General features: G+C 36.7%; 1 protein-coding gene across 3 annotated transcripts in view; it reads left to right on the forward strand.

Moving 5' to 3' along the window:
- Positions 1-21,546, forward strand: part of AKAP9 (A-kinase anchoring protein 9) — a 109,946-nt gene that overhangs the window by 87,257 nt on the left and 1,143 nt on the right. For 2 of the 3 annotated variants that reach the window (XM_084282065.1, XM_084282063.1), the window contains 20 exons: positions 24-203; positions 2,520-3,608; positions 4,611-4,757; positions 5,145-5,645; positions 6,081-6,144; positions 6,930-7,048; positions 7,777-7,968; positions 8,848-9,039; positions 9,687-9,831; positions 10,577-10,796; positions 11,825-11,975; positions 12,725-13,393; positions 14,978-15,186; positions 16,087-16,195; positions 17,088-17,273; positions 17,808-18,008; positions 18,392-18,624; positions 19,655-19,740; positions 20,425-20,545; positions 21,265-21,404. In XM_084282065.1, the coding sequence (XP_084138191.1) occupies positions 24-203; positions 2,520-3,608; positions 4,611-4,757; positions 5,145-5,645; positions 6,081-6,144; positions 6,930-7,048; positions 7,777-7,968; positions 8,848-9,039; positions 9,687-9,831; positions 10,577-10,796; positions 11,825-11,975; positions 12,725-13,393; positions 14,978-15,186; positions 16,087-16,195; positions 17,088-17,273; positions 17,808-18,008; positions 18,392-18,624; positions 19,655-19,740; positions 20,425-20,545; positions 21,265-21,404 (4,954 nt within the window). The remainder of the gene's footprint in view (positions 1-23; positions 204-2,519; positions 3,609-4,610; positions 4,758-5,144; positions 5,646-6,080; positions 6,145-6,929; positions 7,049-7,776; positions 7,969-8,847; positions 9,040-9,686; positions 9,832-10,576; positions 10,797-11,824; positions 11,976-12,724; positions 13,394-14,977; positions 15,187-16,086; positions 16,196-17,087; positions 17,274-17,807; positions 18,009-18,391; positions 18,625-19,654; positions 19,741-20,424; positions 20,546-21,264; positions 21,405-21,546) is intronic. The other variant, XM_084282064.1, reaches the window with a different exon arrangement.

Raw genomic sequence — 21,546 nt, forward strand, 5'->3', positions numbered from 1 at the left:
TATTTTGGTTTGGTTTTTGGTAGGATGAAATGGAAATACTGGGACTAGCTATGCAGAAATCTGAGGATGCCATCATAAAGGACCATCATTTAGTGGCTGGGAGACTCACTCACATCATGCAAGAAAAGGAGCAGGAAATAGATCATCTTCATGAACAAATTGCAAAACTGCAACAGCAACTTGAAGGCACAACTGACAACAAAGTACATACTTTTGAAATCTTTTTTCAGAGTCCCATGTTACATTACTAGCTTTAATAATAATAAATCTCCTTCCCCTCCATCAATCACAGTATCTTCTGTTGCTGCTTTAATTTAAAAATTAGAATGCTTCAGTATCCAAAAGTGCTGTGATGCTATTCTCTTTTTCCTCTTCTGTCTCTTTTTTTTTTTTTTTTTTTTTACTATGGATACTTTTTACTTGCTTTCTCTTTATTTTTCTCCCTTATTTCTCCTTCAGTTTCTGTCTTACATTCTTCGTTCTTTATTCTTCTAATACTTCTGAACATAGTTATATGTAGGTAGCTGAACTGAATTTCATCATTCATTGTATCATCTTCCCTGCAATGACTTACTCACGGTGTTGTTTCGGTGACACCTGCTGGACCTGTGCTTACAGGTGTTTTTAGCAGTTTATTTTTGTAAGTTTATGTAAATACTTTGACATCGTACCAATGTATGATGACATACATCCAATCCAGTTTGAAATGTGGTGGATGTGCAAACAGTATGCTGTGCTCTATTAAAAAAAAAAAAAAAAGAGCAAGAAAGAAACAGATTCATTCTTACCTTATTTACTAAGATTTAACACCTGTAGTTTTCTTATTTTCTCAATTATATATTTTTATGAAAATAAGCTTCATCTTCTAATGGCTTGCTTCTATTTTATACAGATTTAATCCATTTGATTTTAATGGATATACTACATATTTTGTGTTGCTATAAGTGATAGCAGAAACAAGCCTCCAGTGTCAAGTTCTGTAGAAAAAACATTAGATCTCCTCAGTGGAAAAATTTTGTGGAACCACGACATTACCATATTAAACATGATTTTTTTTTTAAATGTTTACCAGAACACTTTCAGTGAATTCAATGTGTCTGACTGAGCTGGATAATTTAACCAAGTTTTTCCTTTGCTATTTTTACTTGTAACGAACCTCAGTGAATAATGACAAAACTTTGAAATGAATTTAGGAAAGATCATGTTTCAAGAATCTAGAATTATTCTGCTTTATACAATGACCATTACATTCCTTGTCTAGAGGAAAATACCCAGGATTTAGTTATAATTCATTTTAATGATTGGTTCTTTTCCTGGAGTGTGAAGTTCCATTTTCTTAATTTCATCTTCTTAATCAGTCATATTTTCCAGGACATTAAATAATTACTGTTGGCTTGGTTATGATATCAGCATTAAAAAAAAATAATAGATCATCCTTAATTAATCCCTTTCCTAATCCTGTATACATCTTCATGCCACAAAGTGCTTTTCTTTTAATTGCTGTATTTGCCTTATGTGGCCCTTTACGCCATTATGTTACGAAGAACAGAAACTGTTACAATCACTGGATTACAGTCAGCAGGATCTTTTCTTCTGAAACCAATGCCTTGTTCACATTTTCTTTAGTGGTTTTGAGCTTCCTTCAGTCTCTGGAGTTTTAAAGATACGTTCTTGGTTGGCAAATTAGCCATTCTGTTTTATGTGGTTGTTTTTTTCATTTATTCTTAAATGTATTATAACTATTACAAAGTCATTTTATTGTATAACTAACTAAATCTAATGAAATGCTGAGAGATAAAGGGAAAAAACACAGCTACTTTAGTAATAAATTTAGTTGTCATCTTTTTTTTCCTTCATAATATTTGTAAAAAACAAACAAACAAACAAAAAAAACTTTTACTGTTCTTAGCTATTTTAGGTACCATAAGGTATCACATAATGTGTCATAAGTGATTTCATTCTATACTCTCCCTTTCAGAATATTCTTGACACTTTTCCTTCTGCTTTTTTCCTTTCTAGTTTATAAGCACTGTTCATTTCAGATACCTAGACATTCTCTTAACGTATACACTTAATTTCTTAGATTCTTGCTACTTGTAATCTGCTCTGTCTTTATTCTGACTTTCTAAATGATTTTTCAGTATTCTTCTACGCTCTAATGAGATGTTACTCCCATCACAATTTAACAAGCAAGTTTTTTAACGAATTTTGCAAAACTTGTTCTATTGGAATCTGATAACCTGTTGTATTCAGCATACATCTGAGTATTATGAATGCTTTCACTTCATTTGATACTTCCACACCTACAAATAGAGTTCACAGGCTACTTTATTAATCCTGTGTGAAGATGTCTTTATTCTCATAGAGCTTTACAAGAGACGAAGTTCACTGGTGACATATTTTCTTTTACAAGACATTGTAAATTGTGATTAAACTGTTGCCATGAAGTTCTGGAACTGGATTTAACAGAAAGTTTAATAATTACCTATTACTAATATTTTTATTCTTCATTTTTTCAGGTTCTTGAAGAGCAAAATGAGCATATACGGGAGCTTGAAGCCCAGGTAGAATGTCTGAAAAGTGATCAAGAACGTGTGAAGAAAAAAAATGATGAGGAAATAGAGCAGCTGAATGATGTAATTGACAAGCTTCAGCAGGAACTGGCAAATATTGAACAAAAAATACCTGCAGACAGTGCTGCTTTTCATGAGGATGCTGACAGTCTGAAACATACACTTGAAACAGTTATAGCAGAAAAAGAAGCTTTGGAGAAGCAAGTAGAAAATATTACTGTAGAAGCATCTCGAACAAAGAATGAGCTTGAGGAAACTAAGTTAGAAATGAACCAGCTAAAGCAAGAAATAAACATGTTAAAAAAAGAACATGAAGGAGTAACAGAGAAGTATAAATGTGCACTGATGAAAAGTGACAAGGAAAAAACAGAAGACAGGAGCAATGGGAAAACTGAGAAAGTGGATGAAGGCTCAAGTGAGATGATAGAATTGCCAGATCAAACCCAGCTCAGGTCTTCAGATGAAAATACAAGGGTCACCATTAGCAAGATGGAGGTACAACTGCAGCAGCTTCAGGCACGCATTAAGGAAAAAGATACAGAACTGTGCCAATCCTACAGTGAAATAAAAGACCTGAAAGAGCAAGGCAGAGCTGAAAAAGAAGCACTTAAAAATAAGATAGTAGAACTAGAGAAAACACTAGTGGAAAAAGTTGCAGCTGCTCTTGTGAGTCAGGTTCAGCTAAATGCAGTTCAAGAGCAAGGGAAATTCATGCAGGAAATTCAGGAAGCTTCAAAACATGTCGAGGAAGCAAGCAAGAATCCCCAAATGGAGGGCTTGAGTAGTATAACTGAAAATGAAATGGAATCAAAATTATCACTCTTAACACGGAGGCTTAGTGAGATGGAAGACCAGCTGGCAAAGGTAAATCATAACTTGGAGCTAGAAAAAGAAAATGTAAAAATTTCACAAAAGGAAGCTAAATTGAAAGAAGAAAGACTAATAGAGCTTCAGCAATTACTAGAAGAGGTTCAAGAGAAACACAGAAGAGAGATTCAGAAGTACATTAAGCAAGAAGGAACACAGACAAATCTGGTAATTACAAACCATTTTTCTTTTGGCTTGTTTTCACTAAAATCATTTTTTTTGTATGAACTATATTGAATGAAAAACTTCTTAACAAAATTAGGAACAGTTTTCTGCTGTGTGGTATAGATGTTCATTTCTCTGTTATTGCAGAGGGGTTGCAAAGAAGAAAAAGATGTTATTTCAGGTGAACTCTACTATCGATTTCCATTTTGCATTAATTGATTTTGAATTTTGAACATGGGTTTTCATATTCCTACTTTGAACTGACATGTAATGGAGTGAATTACACTTATATGGCAAGGAGGTAGAGAGACAAAAATCAAAATGTTTAAAACCTTCTAGGAGAAGATTCAGAATGGATAAGGGAGTGATGGCAATTTGTCTGAACATTTTTGTTTGTCTGTTTATGTACATTTTCATTCTGGTTTACTTTTGCTTGCTTTCATTCCTTGATTCCAAATACATTTCCCATTGGTAACTTTCACCAGAGTACATCCATCCACTACTGGGTGTGTTGCTTCTGATTTTAAAACCTTCACAGTTGACTGTGCCCGATAGCAGCTTTTAATTAAAAAAAACATGGACTTGGTTGATGAAAATCCTAAGTCAAAAGAAACCCAGTGCTGGATCAGGAAGGGTTCAAAGACCTTTCATCAAAATGCAGATGGAATGAATGTCATACGTCTCAATTCAATTATAATCAGACATCATTTCTCATGGGTGTTTACCTTCCTCCCCATGCTTTCTGGATGGTCTAGCCCATTTCTGCTTGCAGTAAGCTGTCAGAAGATGTTTTTTTCTCTCACATGTAACCAATTTGTGGGGAGTTAATCTAGGAAAATGATCTTCCGGTATTAGTTTTTAGAATATGTATTAAGCTAAGTAACATACATTTGTTTTCCCTAAGGGTGTTTTCATTTGTGGCTTTAGTAAATCAATGTGAAAGTGATCAGTGCTTCTTTGTAAGATTTCTTTTAACCATTTTCCGTATCTTGTGCTACCATGTAGGTAGGCGAACACCTCACGGAAAGTCAAAAAGAAAATGTACTTAGTAATGAACTTGAACTAGAGAAAGTTAAAGAAGAGGCAGCTGCTGCTAAGGAAGAGCTGAGCAGTTACAGAGAAGAGGCAGAAAAACTTCAGCAACAACTATCAGTAAGAACCAGATTGTTCTATAACATATTTAAAGCAAATGATTATACAGGATTTATAATAGCCGTTATGCTTGCTAGATTTTTTTAAATCTTTAACAGAGCGTGCCACTAAGAAAAATGATTACTCAGTACCTACAGTCAGTGGAATAGAGCTGATGCTGTAGACCTAAGCAACATTTAATGCCAAAGTAGAGAGCTTTACAGTCCACTATAATGCAACAGTGGATCCAGAGCTGTATTTATCAGAGATGAGACTTGTTACCGTGTGTCATAGTCACTTCAAAATAGGACTAAACTGAGTTGCAATTTGTATAGATTTCACAACTGTTTAGATTTTGTATATTTCAAAGTATTTCATGACTGCAACTCAGATTCTCCATATTTACAGGTAAAAGAAGCAAGTCTGGTACATCTTCAGGAAGATCTGTGCAAAGTCAAAGAGAAGCTAGTTCAAGTAGAAGAGAAGCTTGCAAATTATGTGAGAAAGGGCAAGGAAATGGCAAAAACTGAAAGCAAAAAAGATGCAGAAATAATGTGTGATTTGTTGAGTGAGTCTACTCAGATTAGCAAAAGTACATCTTCACAGACAGACAAGAATGTAGAGCTGAACAGCTATATTGAAACTTCGCCAACGCTTGTTAAAAATGCAGAAATTCAAATTGACTTGCAAAGTGGATGTTCTTCAGAAGAGATTGCAGAGATCATAAGAGAATTTAATGAAAAAATTGACCAAATGCAAGAACTCCATGCTGCTGAAATCATGGACATGGAGACAAGGCATATCTCTGAATCTGAAGCATTAAAAAGAGACAAGTTTGTTGCAGTGCAAGTATTAACTGATGAATGTAATGCTTTAAAGGAAGTGATAGAGACTCTACGAACTAAAGAGGTGTGTATCCTATTTTACGTTCATTTTAACTACCTTGTTTTCTGCTTTTCTTCCTGCTACAGAAATTCCCATTTTAAGTCTAAGTGTGAACCACCGTTAATCCTCATTAATATAAGGGCTTTAAGTGTTCGGATGTTTCCACGGCCTAGGGAGAGATTTTGAACCACTTCCTCAACAATTTAAGTTTGGGAATCTGTTCGACTATCAGATGCTTCCTTGTGCTACTGTCTTGAACGTGGCCTGCCCTGTGAATCAGGGGCAAGTGTAGGTCACACTACCGAACACCATCTTTCTAGTCTCCATCTTGATTACTTTTGTTGCAGGGGAAACTAAAAAGAAACAGTCGTGTAATTCCATGCTCTTGTGAATTAGCACCCTTACTGGGAGTGGGTGTGAGGTGATCCAAGGTTTGACTGTTCTCTTTTCTAAATACAGGGTATCCCAATTTCTGGATTAGTGCGTTCTCCACCGTATCAAGCTAGAGATGGAGGTTCTAGTGGTAAGAAGCTTGGTTTTTTTAGATTTCAGATGGTCACCATTATAAATTAAATCTGCTTTTTCAGTACTAAGTTTGCTGTTGAAGAGTTTGTGTTGTAAGTAACAAAAGAAACTACTCCCCCTATCAAAGCTGCACCCTATCACACTTTTAAAAAAAAAAAAAAAAGGCACTGAGCATACAATTTCTATTGAACTGTTACAGAAGAAAAATGGCACGATTGACCCAATTTTCAGCAATCTTTCAGTTCAAGATGTGTTGAGTCAAGGTGTCAGATGCTAATTTTTTTCTTCCAGTTGGAGTTTCTATATTCTTCTTACATATTGCAGCATCTCTTCAGCATAGCTTCATCATGTCTTGATGAATTCAAAGCTATAACTCCATGGCAATGAGAGGTGATGACGGGTACAGGCTGTCAGTCAGCAGTAGAAATGATTAATATGATCATTTTAATAGGCAAAAACTAAGCATATTAAGAAGGGTCATTTAACAGGTGCATTTGTGCAAATAAGTTGCTTTCTTTTAAAAGTAAACTAGGATTTTAAAGTTTCACATTTTGGAGGGGTTTTTAGGCTTTTGTTTGTTGTTTGGTTTGTTGTTTTTTTGCTGTCACTGCTTTGAAACTGAAAAAGAAAAACTATGAAACAGGTAGTCTTCAGGCTTAGAATTGGCTGTGGTGACATGCAACCTCCTGTTATAACAAAATGAAAAAAAAAATTTTTTTGATGTCTGTTCTTCAAAGTTTCACGGCAATCCTGCTTTAATGTTTTTCTCTCCTTTTATTTTAGACTCCAGTTCAGACTGGAGTCAAGGAATGTATCTTGCTCAGACCCAGGGATCTGACACAATATCTGAAGGAATAGATGAAGGTGAAACTTCAACGGATTTACTTCCCCAAAAAATTAAGGTAAAATAGGGCTGATCATTTTCACTGTGGAACAAGAGTGACAGTACAAAAAGCTAAGCTTACTTACTTCTTAATTAGTGAGTAGTGAGCCTTTTAGATGATTTGTAAAGTGTTTGCTATTTAAATATATTTTTAAATGTTTAGAAGTGATACACATTTCATTTGATACACAGTGATATACCATTTCATTTAACATGGAATCTTTCTCAGAATTTCATGTTAGATTGTTAAACATCAGCTGTAGCTGTAGGCTTGTTCTCAATTATAGATATGTGAAATTTAACTCTTATTATAATGTGTTGTATTTCTTGTGTATTTGTAATAATGCCATGATAACCTATTACACAATTATATAGGTTCTATAATTATAGGTGTAGAATAATATCTATATTACAAAATAAAAATAATTTGTGTATTATAAACAATAAAGATATCGTGCTTTTAATTATATTTTGGGGAAAAAAAAAAAAAAGATCCTTTTCCAACAAATCATACCTAGCTTAATTGTAATTTCAAAAAATGAATTGCCAAGCTTGCCTGAAAGCTTTACAGAACTTTGTTCCACTGCTTGACTAATATAGAACTGAGTGAGATTTCTGTTATTGATATGAGGAAACATAAGTAGTTTCCTTATACAGATCAATGCAGAAAGTACCAGTATTCCAATATGTATGAAATACCATTATTGTTAAAGCTGACACAACCTATTTCTTTTTGTATTATTGTAGGGTTTGCTGAGAGCAGTCCATCATGAAGGCGTACAGGTGCTGTCTCTCACTGAGTTTCCGTATGGTGAGAGAGAGATGTCACCTCCTAAGCAAGGACCAGATTCTTGGCTTGAGGAAAGGAAAGCTTTTCTAAGCACCATTTCATCTCTGAAAGACCTGATTTCAAAAATGCAACTTCATAGAGATGCTGAGGTATAAACAATATCATGAGTCTTTCTAAATCAAAACTAATTTATAAGAACCTTATGTAAAGCACCTTGATAATTCAGCTTTAAATAGTACAAATACATTACTACAAGGCAAGATTTCAGGAATGTGCAGTAAAACTGCATGTTGTACTTTCTGTTAGTAAGATACGCCTTTAATTACAGTTTGCATTTGTTCTTCTATGCATCGATTGGTTTTGACCTTGCAGAATGACCTTTTAAAAAATAATTCTATTTTGAAAGCATGTTTCCAGTAGCTGTTAAATGATACCATAGTGAGAGAAAAGAGAAGAAAGTAATTGCTTAAAATATAAAACAAAGTTTAATATTAATCAGGGACTTACTGGGACTTGCAAACCTGTAGACTTTCAGTTATATGTTGGTAGTTTCCATTACTTCTGCATTCTCTTCAACATGCAAAGTGGAAGGGGGGGCAGTACAGAGATCAACTTTACATCATTATGAAATTAAATATTCATACGCAGTATCTGCCCACTACCACATAGCTCTGTACGAGTCTAGAAACAGAATGTACGTACATGCAACATTATGAAAACTAAAATGATAGTGAGATAGTGTGATACATTGGCATGTATAATAACTATATGGGGCTGTTTTCATTTATAAAAACTAAATTACTCCCATCTAAAACGCAGGTACAAGTTTCATGAAGCTGAGCATTTGCACATGCAGAAGAAATCAATGTGTGCAATAAAATGTATCCATTTTACGAATGAGAGACATTGCCAGAGATGCTCAATATTCCAGTGAAAACCCACACTTTGCATAGATGATAGCGTATCTATTCCTGGTGTAGTCTTTCAGTTCTGTTAAATGTTGAAATTGGAATTATATTTTGTTGTAGATTTATGCAAGTTCAGAATCTCCTGAAGGTGACTCAGACTGGCGAGGAGAACTCCTGCGTGCCATTCAACAGGTTTTTGTGAGGGAACAGAATGTTCTTCTTGCTGTGTTTCAAACTGAACTTGCGGAACTTGCAGGCACAAGAGATGCAGTGATGTTGATGAATCAGTTAGAGCACAGACTACAAGAGCAGGTGACTAAAGTATTTTTATGTTGAGGCTTGTTTATCTCTTTTAGCTCTTGAAATTTTTATGTATATATCACTCAAAAATATATATATTAATAGTAGCTGTGACATCAAATGGGTGAAAAAAAAAAAAAAAAGGGATGCCTTGTAGGAAGAAGAGAATTCTTTACTAAGAAAAGGTTTTGGATGCACAAGCTATATAAAAAATACAACCTTCAGAGATAAATTTGAATTAAAAATAGTTGTACTGAGTGTGATTTCATTAAATTAATTATGTTACACTGTCTGAGAGAAAAGGTAGCTTATATATATGAAGAAAGTTATAAGACGAGTAAGATACAAGGTTGCTGTGGGGTGGAGAGAGGTCACTTACCTTCTTTGGGGAAATGGAAGGATTAGTGAGGAAAATCATAATTTGCCATAAAACCGATAGCTCTTCTGATTCTATCATTTTGATGTCTAGCAGAGTAATAAATAAATATTTTTTAAAAGAGAATTCTTTCTAGTATTATAGTATTGTGTTATCACGACTTAATTGAAAATGTTTTGAATATATATGCACTGTGAATATATCATTAAATTTTATACCCACACCACAGATATTCTAACAAAATCTGGAGTTCTACTTTCAAGTATGTTTTCAATCCTCCTAGGCTACTAATCAGAGAGCAGCAATGGACTGTCTTCAGCATGCCGACAGAAGAAGTTTGCTAATGGAAGTTCAAGTATTGCATGCTCAGATGAACACTATGAAAAGTAATCCAAAGAGAGAACAAGAAATTGATTCAAAAAGCCAAGGTGATTTATGTGGTAATTTATGTTGATTTCTACATGTTTTCATGCCAGCACTCATATAGTTTTAGGTGGAGAACTGTTGACATTTTTGCTCTCCGATTTTGATGCTCAACTTATATTCTGAGCATGCTTACTTCTCATCTTTTTCAATCTTATTGGAGTAATCCTCAAAAATTAAAATATAGTCTGTGTTGTTAGGACTTGTATCAAATTAAAAGTGACATGAAGTAATTTCAATTGCTATAAAATTGAGTTTGTATTTTAAAGTTATTTTCTGTGCTTCAGTGTTTAGGTTCAACAGCTTTGAAATTATCAAAGTCAGATAGTCAATGATAATGAGTGAATTAAGAAGCAGTTAGAATGTGCAACAAAAAGTTCAGAGAACAAATGTATTTTAAGCTTAATCTGAAAATGCTTTGTGTTCTGTTACAAATATTTGGTAAAAAGTATACGTACATAGCTAGCTTTGTGTTGGTCATAATCCAAACAATAAATAGTGATATGGTTGTGCATACAGTTTTTAAATAAGTTTAAGAGCTGAAGTGATTTCTTGGAAGGTATGAAATGTATTCCAGTGAAAAGATGTGGTTTTACTTTCACCCCACTATTTAAAGATTTTTTTATTTTTTTTTTTAATATCACTGCTAATGATAGCTTTATGGTCATTCTTTGTGCTAAGGGAATCTTGAACCAAATAAGTGGTGTTTGATTACTAGACTGATTTCCTTGTTAATGGTGCTCCCATTAGAAATGCTGGAGTATAACATGCAGCAGAAGCAGTCACAAATACTTGAAATGCAAGTAGAGCTCCGGAGTGTGAAAGACAGAGCAGCTGAGCTGCAGGAACAGCTGAATTCAGAGAGAATGATGGGTGCTGAGCTGAAGAATGAACTTGCACAAGCCAAACTAGAGCTTGAAACAACCCTGAAAGCACAGCACAAGCACTTCAAGGACCTAGAAACCATCAGGTATGGCTTTCAGTGTCAGCCTTTCAGTGCTGTCTGTTGTCACCCCAAGTCATAATACTGATTTTATTAAGGGAGTTGATCTCATGTATTGTAACTGCATCTCAGTTTTTCTGTAGAGCATGCCTAACAGAAAATAGACTTCTGTTCCATTGGACAAAAAAGAAAAGTTCTATAGATTAACATGATCTGATTCATAGTTTGATTCAATGACTCCTTAATATCTTTTTTATTATTTTGACACATTATACTGCTGTTTACAAACTAGTAAGTGGACCATAGCACCATATTTATTAAAGGGCTTTTTTACTTCTAAAATGTAGCATGGAGACAAAATTGCAGAGTCTAGATGACTTAGCAAGTACTTTCATATGAAATTCATATGACTTGAAACGTTGCTTTGTTATGGCCAACAGCAGAGGTACCAGGCAACATATTTGGTACCCAGGAAAGCTATTACTATTGACGTCTTTAGTAAATTGGCATGCCTGTATACAGTATTTTAAAATTTAGGTCAGTGATAACAAATTAAGAGAAAGTTCAAATTTATGTTGCCTTATAGGTTGCCTTCTAACCTTTACTGATCATCAGGAGCAAGGTTCTTTTGCCTTTTTTTATTGTTTTGCAAAAAAAAAAAATTGCTAATTTGCAGAAAAGTGCACATTTGGGGCATAGATTCACACACCCAGAAAAATCCTTTGAGATATGTGGCAGCAAGATGTTGATTTGCATCCTTTCAAATTTTGGCCAATGGTTGGATTAAGTTGAACACTAGCTACCTCTGAGCCACCAATTCATGGAGAATGGCAGCTACAAAGTTAGGAGTACGGACACACTTTTTCTGTCATTTATGAGCCATGCAACTCTTTTCGATGATTGAATGAGCTTGGTTTTTCTAAACAGGCTTTTCATTGTTACACTACTACACAAGCAGTGTTCTCAGTTCACAAAATGAAGTATCAAGTAACTGCTGTTACTGTGGTAGCATGAAAGCCATGGTTTAATGTAAAGATTGCCCATTTCTTTGTTAGGACTGAAGTTAAAGAAAAAGCAGCTGAGCTAGATATCCTCAAGGATACAATGGCTGGCGAACAGAAGAAATCAAGAGAGCTACAGTGGGCTTTGGAAAAAGAAAAAGCTAAAATGGAACGCAGCGAGGAAAGAAGAAGAGAAGAGCTTGAGGTAAATGTTCCAGGTCATTTGGGATTATGGATCATTTAGAGTTGAAGAAAGATGTATTAAAGCTATGTGGCAAAAAAAAATCAGTAGGAATTTTACAACTGTATTCTACACTTAATAATAGGCCCCAGCTATTCAAGGGGACAGGACACTGCTCACATAGCTACAAGTAGCAACCCCCACAACCTAACTCATAAGTAGTAGTATTTTAGAACGTCATTTGAGGAAATAAGTTGTTTGTCTCCATTTTAAAAGTCAGCAGTCTCACCTCATGAAAACCACACTAAGGAGTTTACTTTAGGAGAAAATACATTAATAAGTTCCTTGGTACTTCTGCAATATCTGGTTTAGTGAGGGAGAGAGCAAGTATCCTAATACATTAAGACAAAAAAACAGTCACTTCAACAGCACAGATTTATCTGCATCTTGAAATCTTAACTTGGAAGCTCATTGTCACAGTTTTAGAGAGTAAAAGGAGTTAGTTTTCTTGAACTTGATAACTATAGCTGTTTGTATCTTATAAAAAAGTGTGTTACAAATCTTCTTGTTTTACAGGATGATCTGTTTTTAGAGTAAAGGCACCTGTAATACATTTATAACATCAAGCGTATTCAGAATCTTGACATTAATTTGTGAACTGCAAAACTTGTTAAAAGCAAAGTGTGCAGAGCTAGCTTGCTTGCGATTTGCAGAAGGTAATGCAAAGTTCACACACATTGATTTAATATTTTTTCTTCTGTTTCTTATGGAAGGACTTAAAATTTTCACTCGAAGATCAAAAACAACAGAACTTGCAGTTAAATAAACTTTTGGAGCAAGAGAAACAACTGTCAAGTGAGCTGCAGCAGAAAATTGAATCCCAAGAAGCACTCAGTGCTGCCCAGCTGTCACGTGAACGAGGCCGTAATTCTGAGTTGCAGGTGCTTCTTGAATCAGAGAAGGTTCGAGCTCTTGAAATAAGCAGTGCCCTAGAAAGAGAAAAAGAGCTATGTGCTCAGCTTCAAAGTGCTGAAGATAAGGGGCAAGCTGGAACACCTAATCCATCTGAGGAATTACTTAAAGAACTACAAAAACAAATGGATGAAAAGCATGACCGTATAGTGGAGTTAGTAAGTGAGATGGAGAAGTACAAACTAGAATCTGTGCAAGTGAGTCAGCAAATGGAAAAAGAAAGGCAAATCCAGAGGAAAGCATTGCAAGCAGAACAAGATGCTAACATAGCAGCACAGAAAAAACTTCATGAACTGGAGTCCAAAGTAGAAGACCTTCAGTGGCAACTTGGACAGAAGGAGCAAGAGATTCATAAATTAGAGAATGAGACAAAGAAGTTACAGGAAGTAATCCAAGAACTGCAGATCAAAAAGCAGGAGAGTGAAGGAAAAAAGGAAACTGAAAGAACACCAAGCCACAATCAAAATGAGGTACAGTAGCACTGAGAGCGATGTGTGGTATCGAACTGTGCAATTTTGCTTTTAATTCTGTTGTACAATTAATTTTGTTTATCTGTGCCTTTGATCTATAAAATAGCCTGCAGATTGCATATGCCAAAGTAGAGGCATCAGCGAAAGGGAAAGTGCTCTATTTTGGAATAGTAAATCTGTTCATGCATGTCCTCTGAGAATGAAGCTCTAGAGATGTGTAAGGAAGAGGGTGAGCAGGAGAAATGCACCTGACTGTATACACACGCTTTGTGTTTTAGTGTAGTGGAAGACTAATATTCCCCCCACCCAGTTTCACGGGTGAGCTCAGGAATGCCCCAGATCAGTGTTCTTAATCTTTAGTCCATAAACCACAAGTGGTCTTTGAAACATCATAAAGTAATCTCTCAACAATTGCAATAATTAAATGAGTATGTAGTCAAACAAGCCTGTGCATGGATATACGTATGTCAGCAAGCAAAACAAAAAAGAGAGATCAAGGTGAAAAACTACTTTCAGAATTTAGCCTAGTTTTTAGATGACTGAAAGTTGGAACCATTGTTGCATGTAAGTTTTTCTCCCTCATAAAAGGTTTGGGCAGTTCTATAATGGCTTTTAAATGACTTTTAAAAAACTTTTAAAACTTTAGAAACTTCCCTCAAAGAGAAAAGTGATAGTCAGTGAGCGATCTGTTGGGAGTCCCAAAGGAGGTGGTTGACAGGAGGCTTCCCTCTTTGCTGAGCGTGTTTGTTTGCCCACCCTGGAATCATTGCTTCCCCTTAAGCAGCTGTTTCTCTGTGGAGCCAGGAAGGACATTTTTGTCTTCGCCTGATTTGGCGACTGCTTTTACTCTCCTGAAGCACTGGAAACTATCGCAGCTAGAGGCAGGATTTGAATGTGTTGACACCCTGATAGCATCAGGCTTCCTGCTGCTCTCAGTTCGTACACGTTGCTGTCCCGCTCAGAGGTAACTGCCAGCAGCATGGTCCAGGAACAGCCTTCCCTTGGATCAAGTTGGCGGTGGCTCCTGGGGCTTTTCCCTGCCTCAGTGTGATCTGCTTTACAGGATCTGCCTAGAGTATCAAACAGTGCATCTCCTGCTGCTTCCTGGGACGTCTGCAGAACCCTGATTGGGTTTTGTGTGTGTGTGTTTTTTTTTCTCATTGGTACCATGCTGTAGTAAAATATCCAAAGCCTGTGACTCCGTGACCGTGGTGGGCATTTCCAGTCCTGTTTCTCTGATTGTGGACTGGTCCCAAAAACATTTGGGTACCAATGCCCAAGTTCCAAGCACAATTGGTAAAGGAGATGATGATGGAAAACAAAACAAAAGGCTGGGTGGCTTCTAACCAGCTGAGTTTACTGGATGGCTTCATAGTCTAGATCAATGACTGCTAGATCTTAATCAAGAAAGGATCACACTGTACCTCTCATAACGAATAGCTGCAGTGATGTACTGCAATAGTGTAGTCACACTGCACTCCTTTCAGTATCAGGATTTTGTTCTTTAACTTTGAACATATTTCAGATTTAATATTTTAAAGCACTATACATGCATTTGAAATCTGTATATATATCTATGTACAGACTACTTGGGATACACCCAATGAGAGAACAAGAAATTGGGTTCTCCAGCAAAAAATGGAAGGAGCTGAGACAAATGGATCAACCTACCCCACGCTGACAGGAGGAGGAGGAGACCTATCTGCAGCTACCGAAATTCTGGAAAATGTCAGGCAAAAGCTGCAAAACGCATCTCCAAAGCTGAAGAAGTTGGCTCGAAAAGCTGCTAGCAGGTTAGACCAGTCTTCAGCTATTTGTTTTTGTTAATAGCAGCCAGCAAGCTGATACATCAGGTTTTAATCATAGTTCTCACACTATAAGCCTAACTAATTTTTCTGTTTTTCTATGTTTATATTATATGCTTATTTTTACTTGATGTGCTGGTGTAAAACAGGATCACAGAGTGCCAAGTGCTTTGTTAACTCTTTCATGTTTAACATGGTCCTGTATAAGTTACAATAAAATTGTCTTCTTTCTCTGCAAAATGATGAGATTTATGTGGTTATGGTGTAGGCAAAAGATTGTTTTAAAACAATTCAGTAATAGAAAAAATCACTGTGTAAGGGGAAGAATATGGGAATTACTGCTATGGATATATCCCCCTAGTTGTCACGTCAACCCCCCCCCAGTTATATTTTGTAGTCAAGTGAAATGGATCTTGATTCTTACTTGCTTGGGTTTCTGTCTCCTTATGGAAAAAAAAAATGTGTAGGAGGTTTTAATCTGTTTTTCTGTTGCTGTGATAATGATTTAATTTTAAACATTTATTCTGAAATATTTTGGGTAAAATGAAATGCATTACATTTTAAAAATACCCTAAGATTTTTCTCAAATAGATACAACAGATAAGTGAGAAGCAAAATATCTCTAAATGTTCTTCATGTAGAATATTCTGTTCTCAGAATCAGTAGAAGTTCTTCAATGTAAATTCGTTATACACTTGAGCCAATTTAATTTAAATACCTGAGAGTCCCTGGATGTTTTGATTACGCTGACGTCTCTCTGGTAACTCTGCTGACATGGTTTGCTAAAGGTCCGGTGGGTGTTTACTGATACCCGGTGTGGCTGCTGTGTTAGTCTGGCTTCATGCTGTTAGACCATGCGTGCTGCTGAAACTCTTGATGTAATTTCAGATTGCAGTTTGAAGCAGCAGATGATCAAGACTTTATTGCAATACAGAACACTATTGAAGAAGTTATTACAGAGCTGCAGAAACTGCCTGGATTGCCCTATCTGGAAGAGGTGAGCGTGCAATGTTACAACTTTAGTGGGAGATTTTGGATGATGAGATGTGAGTGGAAAGCAGCAAGTAATTAAATCTGTGGCTGTCCAGCTCTGTAATTCATGGAGGAAAATCTCCTCCAGTCAGTATGCTGCTTTGGAGATGGAGAAGTGTAAAACTCCCCCTATTCCTTTTATTATTATTTTCTTTATTTTTAATTAGCTAAAAACCAAATCTTCAATTTTCAGATTAAGACTTTCCCTTTATAATTATTAATTTTTTAATCTCCTAGTTCTTCTTTGGAATCTCCTAGCTTTTCTTTAGTAAAATATATGTACAGCAATATTTCTTTTGCTGAGGAAACTTTTCTCAGTACTTTCTGATATTAGAGTCAACATTTACTATATTATGTTGGTAAAACACATTTACTTAAATTGCCCTGTAATTACCAAAGGAAAGGCAGTCAGAAACTGAGCAGTGTGCACTTGTATAAAACATGAACTGAGGTAACCTGTTACAAAGATTTCAGCAATATTTGATATTAACTCAGCTCGGCTGGGTCCTTACCTGCATTTTAAGCAAGTGTATTCAACATGATTTGTAAAAAGTTTTGGGTCTTTCCTTCCTTTAAGTTAGATAAATCTAAGCAAAGTTTAAAAAAAAAAATGCACGTTGTTACAGTTGGATTAGTTTAATTTGCATGCGAACATCCTGCTGTTACATACAAGGTGAGCATAGAAGAAAAAGTCACATTAACCTCTCGATTTCATGTACATTTCTTTTTTCTCTGAGTAAGTTCTGACAAAGTTATTGTCGTGACCCACAAAAGGATTTTTACTTCAAGCCAAAGTTACTTTCGAGTTGGCAACACAGATGTAATGGAATTTATTTGGTTTTCTTTTTTCCTTCTAGCTAAAGCTAACGCTGCCACCAGGAACTCCGTCTAGCTCATTGACCGAAAGGCTGCTGCGACAAAATGCTGAGCTGACAGGCTTTGTCAGCAGGCTGAGTGAAGAAAAGAATAATTTGAGGAATGCTGTTATGAAACTGGAGGAAGAACTGAGGAGATACCAGCACAGACAAACTTCTGGAGACTATGTATGTCTTCAATGGCACTAATTAATGAAGTATATATAGGCATGAAAGTGACGTGCTGTGAGACTACCCTAATGCCCAAGCTGACTTTCTCGACTTTCTTCCTGCAGAGTAAATGGCTGTGAGATATTCTTGTCCTATGGTCTAGACATCCTGACTCACTTAATGTACACTTTGTGATTTTAACCACCTTTGTCTTGTTAAATTCCAAATGCTTCTTTCTTTGGTTTGTATTTATTCACCCAGACAAGCAGCAAACAGATCCAGTTAGCTTCAAGATGATGAAGCTATTATGGTTCAACAGGAGGGATTATTTTTTAACATTTTTTTGGAGTAGCTATATTTTTCTAGGATGTTGAACAGGCTCCAAAACTCACTGTATCAGAGGTGTCAGGATGCCAGTATGACCTCAGATCCTTTCAGTCAGTAGTTTTTTCTCAGTAATTTAATGAACTCTCCACTAAACCAATGACTAGAATGACACAGCTCGGCCTTTTCCAAACTGTGTGGCTCTAATTCAATTTCTTTCCCCTTCAGTCTTCTAGACACTCATCAGATCTTGGAGTTAATATTGATACCCTTGTTGCCTCTGAGAAGGAAAATTGGAACAGAGAAAAGCTATCACTGCAGAAGTCTTTGAAACAAGCAGATGCAGAGCTGTCCAAGCTGAGAGCAGAAATCAGGAGTGAAGCTTTCCTCAGAGAACTGGGATCAGATTCTGAAAATGTTATTTTAAGGGTAGGAAAACTTTGTTGCTTGCATAGTAACTTTGGCTGGGGTATTTTTCATTTTGTTTTGGGCCTGCTTTTTTCCTTAGTTCACTCTGCTTATGCTAAGTGAACAGATTAAATTCAGATTTTAAGTTCTTATCCTCACACACATAACTCTGTTAACTTTTCTCCCCACGAATGCTAAGCAAGCACCTGTGTTGTCATTTTGTGCATGCTCCACTCCTTGCTGCTCAAGTGGTTCTCAAATTATGAAGCTACATTCAGCACACGTGAGCTGTAGTGTGGTCTTCTCCGTGATAGCAAGAAATGCATAATCCCAGCAATGCTGTAGGAGTAGAAATGTTAAAAGTCCTAAGACTGATGGTTCTTCTTTTGTTTTTCATCTTGTAGAGAATTTATGGCAAATACCTACGAGCAGAGAGCTTTCGTAAAGCTCTCATATATCAGAAAAAATACTTGCTGCTGTTACTAGGTGGATTCCAGGAGTGTGAAGAAGCCACGCTGGCCCTCATTGCACGAATGGGCGGACAGCCTTGCTACACAGACCTCGAAATCATCACTCATCATTCAAAGGGTTTTACAAGGTTTCGCTCTGCGGTCAGAGTGTCCATTGCGATTTCAAGGTAAACTGAAGGAAGTTCTGAACAGACGTGGCTGTGCATTTTATTGTATACATTTCTAGCTGTGTCACTGAATCTGTAACTTCTCATGTTCCACCCTGTTTCAACTGTACACTTCTGGTAGTCATGAATGTAGTAGGTGCTGTGAAGGATTACAAGTTGAGCAGAGCATGGGTAAATTCTGTAACAGACATAAGCTGTCTGAGGTACTCAGCAGTCTGATTCTAGTTGAAAAACTCATGGCTCTGTATTTGATAATCAAAGACAGAATATATTGGATACAGTCGTAATTTTAGAAAGATAATTAGTAGCAATTCTAGAGTGTGCACTCATTTACAAAGGTATTTTCTGCAACTTAATTTCCTTTAACAGTTAAATTCTTACATGTAAGCATAATACAGATTGATGAACTAATTTTATCCAGCTGGGTTGTCCTTTGAGGCCTCAGGCTGAGGAGGAACAGGAATAGATGAGAAGGAACAAGTGAAGGCTGTTACTGTCATGGCACTGCTGTGCTGCTAGTAAGCCTCCTTCACAAGGGTTTGAACTCCCGAGTAGTTCTGCTTGCTATTGATCTGAGGTTTGTACGTAGTGTCAATTCTAGGAACTATTCATATACCTACTGTAAGTGAGGCTTTTGCTCATAACACTCTGCTGGTACAATTTGGGGAATGTGACAAGGCAAAAAGTTTATTTATTACAATTTTAAAATGCTGATGCCCTGTTGTTCAGTTGCTTTGACCCATTTGCTGTCCATTTTGACTTTATGTAGTTCCCCTGGAATCACTGGAATAGCAGAGGTGAAACTGAAAGCAGATTTTGGCAACAGAGGCTCTAGGAATGTATATAAGGAATTTTTTTTTTACTTAATTGTCAGGTTTTAAATGCCTATGCGTTATTTTTGCTTGCTATTCAAGTAATTCTTAAGTCTGTCTTCTAGAATATAACAAGCAGATTTATTTATTTTTTTACTGCTTCATTTAACCTGAAGTTTTGAGCTTGTTTTCTTTTTTATTTTGTTTTTCAAATCCAGAATGAAGTTCTTGGTTCGTCGATGGCACAGAGTTACGGGTTCTGGTATACTGAGTATCAACAGGGATGTCTTTAGCCAGAACACAGGTAAATTGTAGTCCAGTAAAGATTGAAAAAATGCTACTAATAAGTTATGCTGCTGCTTATTGAAGATGGTTTTTCGTTTGCCTTTTCCTCATCTGGAATAAATGGGCTGCTGTGCCCCCTTCCTTTTGCTATAGTTGCTTGGACTAACCAGTTTCTCAGGTTTCTGATAGTTTCCACACCTAGAACATCCACTTGTCTATATAATGCATCAGGGAGTTTCTCTCGAGATCTGCACCCCCAGCTCTGAGAGGGACTGCTGAGGACAGGGACAGGTGAGGAATCAGCAGCTACAAGTCCCCTGCGGAGCCACAGGCGGGGCCAGCAGAGTCTGGAACTGTCCTCCCTGACCCTTTCCCAAGAACAAAAGTCTCTCATTATAGCTTAAAATCTGGAAAATAAGGTTTTCTGTTTGGCTTTTTTGGTAGCAGCAGTGTTTTGTTGTTTTGTTTTTTTTTTTTCTCCCCTGTTCTGCTCAGTCTGTGAGAGTTCTGTCATTAACATTAGGCTAAGATTTCACCTCTGGTTTTCTAGTTTTAACAAATATCCACATTTTGTTAAACACCTTTTTAGTGTGTAATATGCAAACAGAAAAGTTGTGTTTGAAATTCCCAGTGAAGTGCAGAAGGTATTACTTTGGGGGGTTGTTTTTTTCCATTTCCAAGGCAATGTTTTTTATGTGTTTAGGTAATGAATTACGGCCCGATTCATTCTCTGGCGGCATGGATCTTTATGGAGAGCAAAGACATTCCTGTAGGTCTCGATCAGATATGGAGCCTCCCAGATCTCCTATAAACTTCCAGCATAAGTAAGTTTTCTTTCAGATTCTTATTATCTGCCAGAACACCATTTAACTAAATGAATGTATCAGTGCTTACTGATAAGGCTTGTAAACTTTGATGACAGATCTTATTTTTTTTGTCAGGAAACATAACAAATTGCATCTCAGGTGATGTGCCGTCAACATTGGATAACTTCATGTGGAGCGGTGGGCTCAGAGCTAGTAAAGCAGATTGGATTTAAGCCATTTTGGTTCTTCATTTTTTTATAAACCATCTCAGTGTTTGTAATCTTAGTTTGTGGCAACCATAATGATTTACATCTACATACATTACGTGTATGTATATTTATGTATATTTTAGTTATTCTGGACTTATACTTGTAGAAAGTACTGAGGAAAGCCAGAGTCCTGTAAAGATGGCCATGTCCTCGTTCACACGAGCTTCTTAATAGAAATCTACTACAGCTTCTGCTGCAGTCTCAGTAGGATTTTGCAGTCTCTGTCCAAGAGCAGTGCAGGAACAAATCAGGTGCAGTAGAAAGAAAAGGCAGGTGGGAAAGGCGGTTTCTCTGCAGGAGGCAGTCTGAGGGCTCGGGCAGTAAATGGTAGGGAGGTAGTACTCTGTGGGTAAGGTAGCAGATGCACAGCCAGTAGGTATCTCTGCTTACAGCATTCTGCTATGTCTGCTGACACTTCATTATTTGACATTCTGGTTTTTAAAAACACGCGTGTCCTTCTGGTCCTAGGTTCCACAGTATGCATGCCGACTTGAACCCAGTCTCATTCGCCTGTTCTCAGCTGCAGAACTACGATCCCGAACGAGCATTAACAGACTATATCAACCGGCTGGAGGCGCTGCAGAGGCGACTGGGAAGCGTACAGTCAGGTGAGGGCTCAGGTGCTCCTCCCTGGGTAGTGCACAGTGCAGTTCCAAGGTCTGCTGTTTCTGTGAGGTGTGTTACAAACAGCTTCGATTTCAGGCTGTTTCTGCCTTAAACAGCAGGTTATTCTCTATTAGGTCAAGCAGC

This window comes from Netta rufina, assembly GCF_964035555.1.
Source record: "Netta rufina genome assembly, chromosome: 2".
Taxonomy (NCBI): domain Eukaryota; kingdom Metazoa; phylum Chordata; class Aves; order Anseriformes; family Anatidae; genus Netta; species Netta rufina.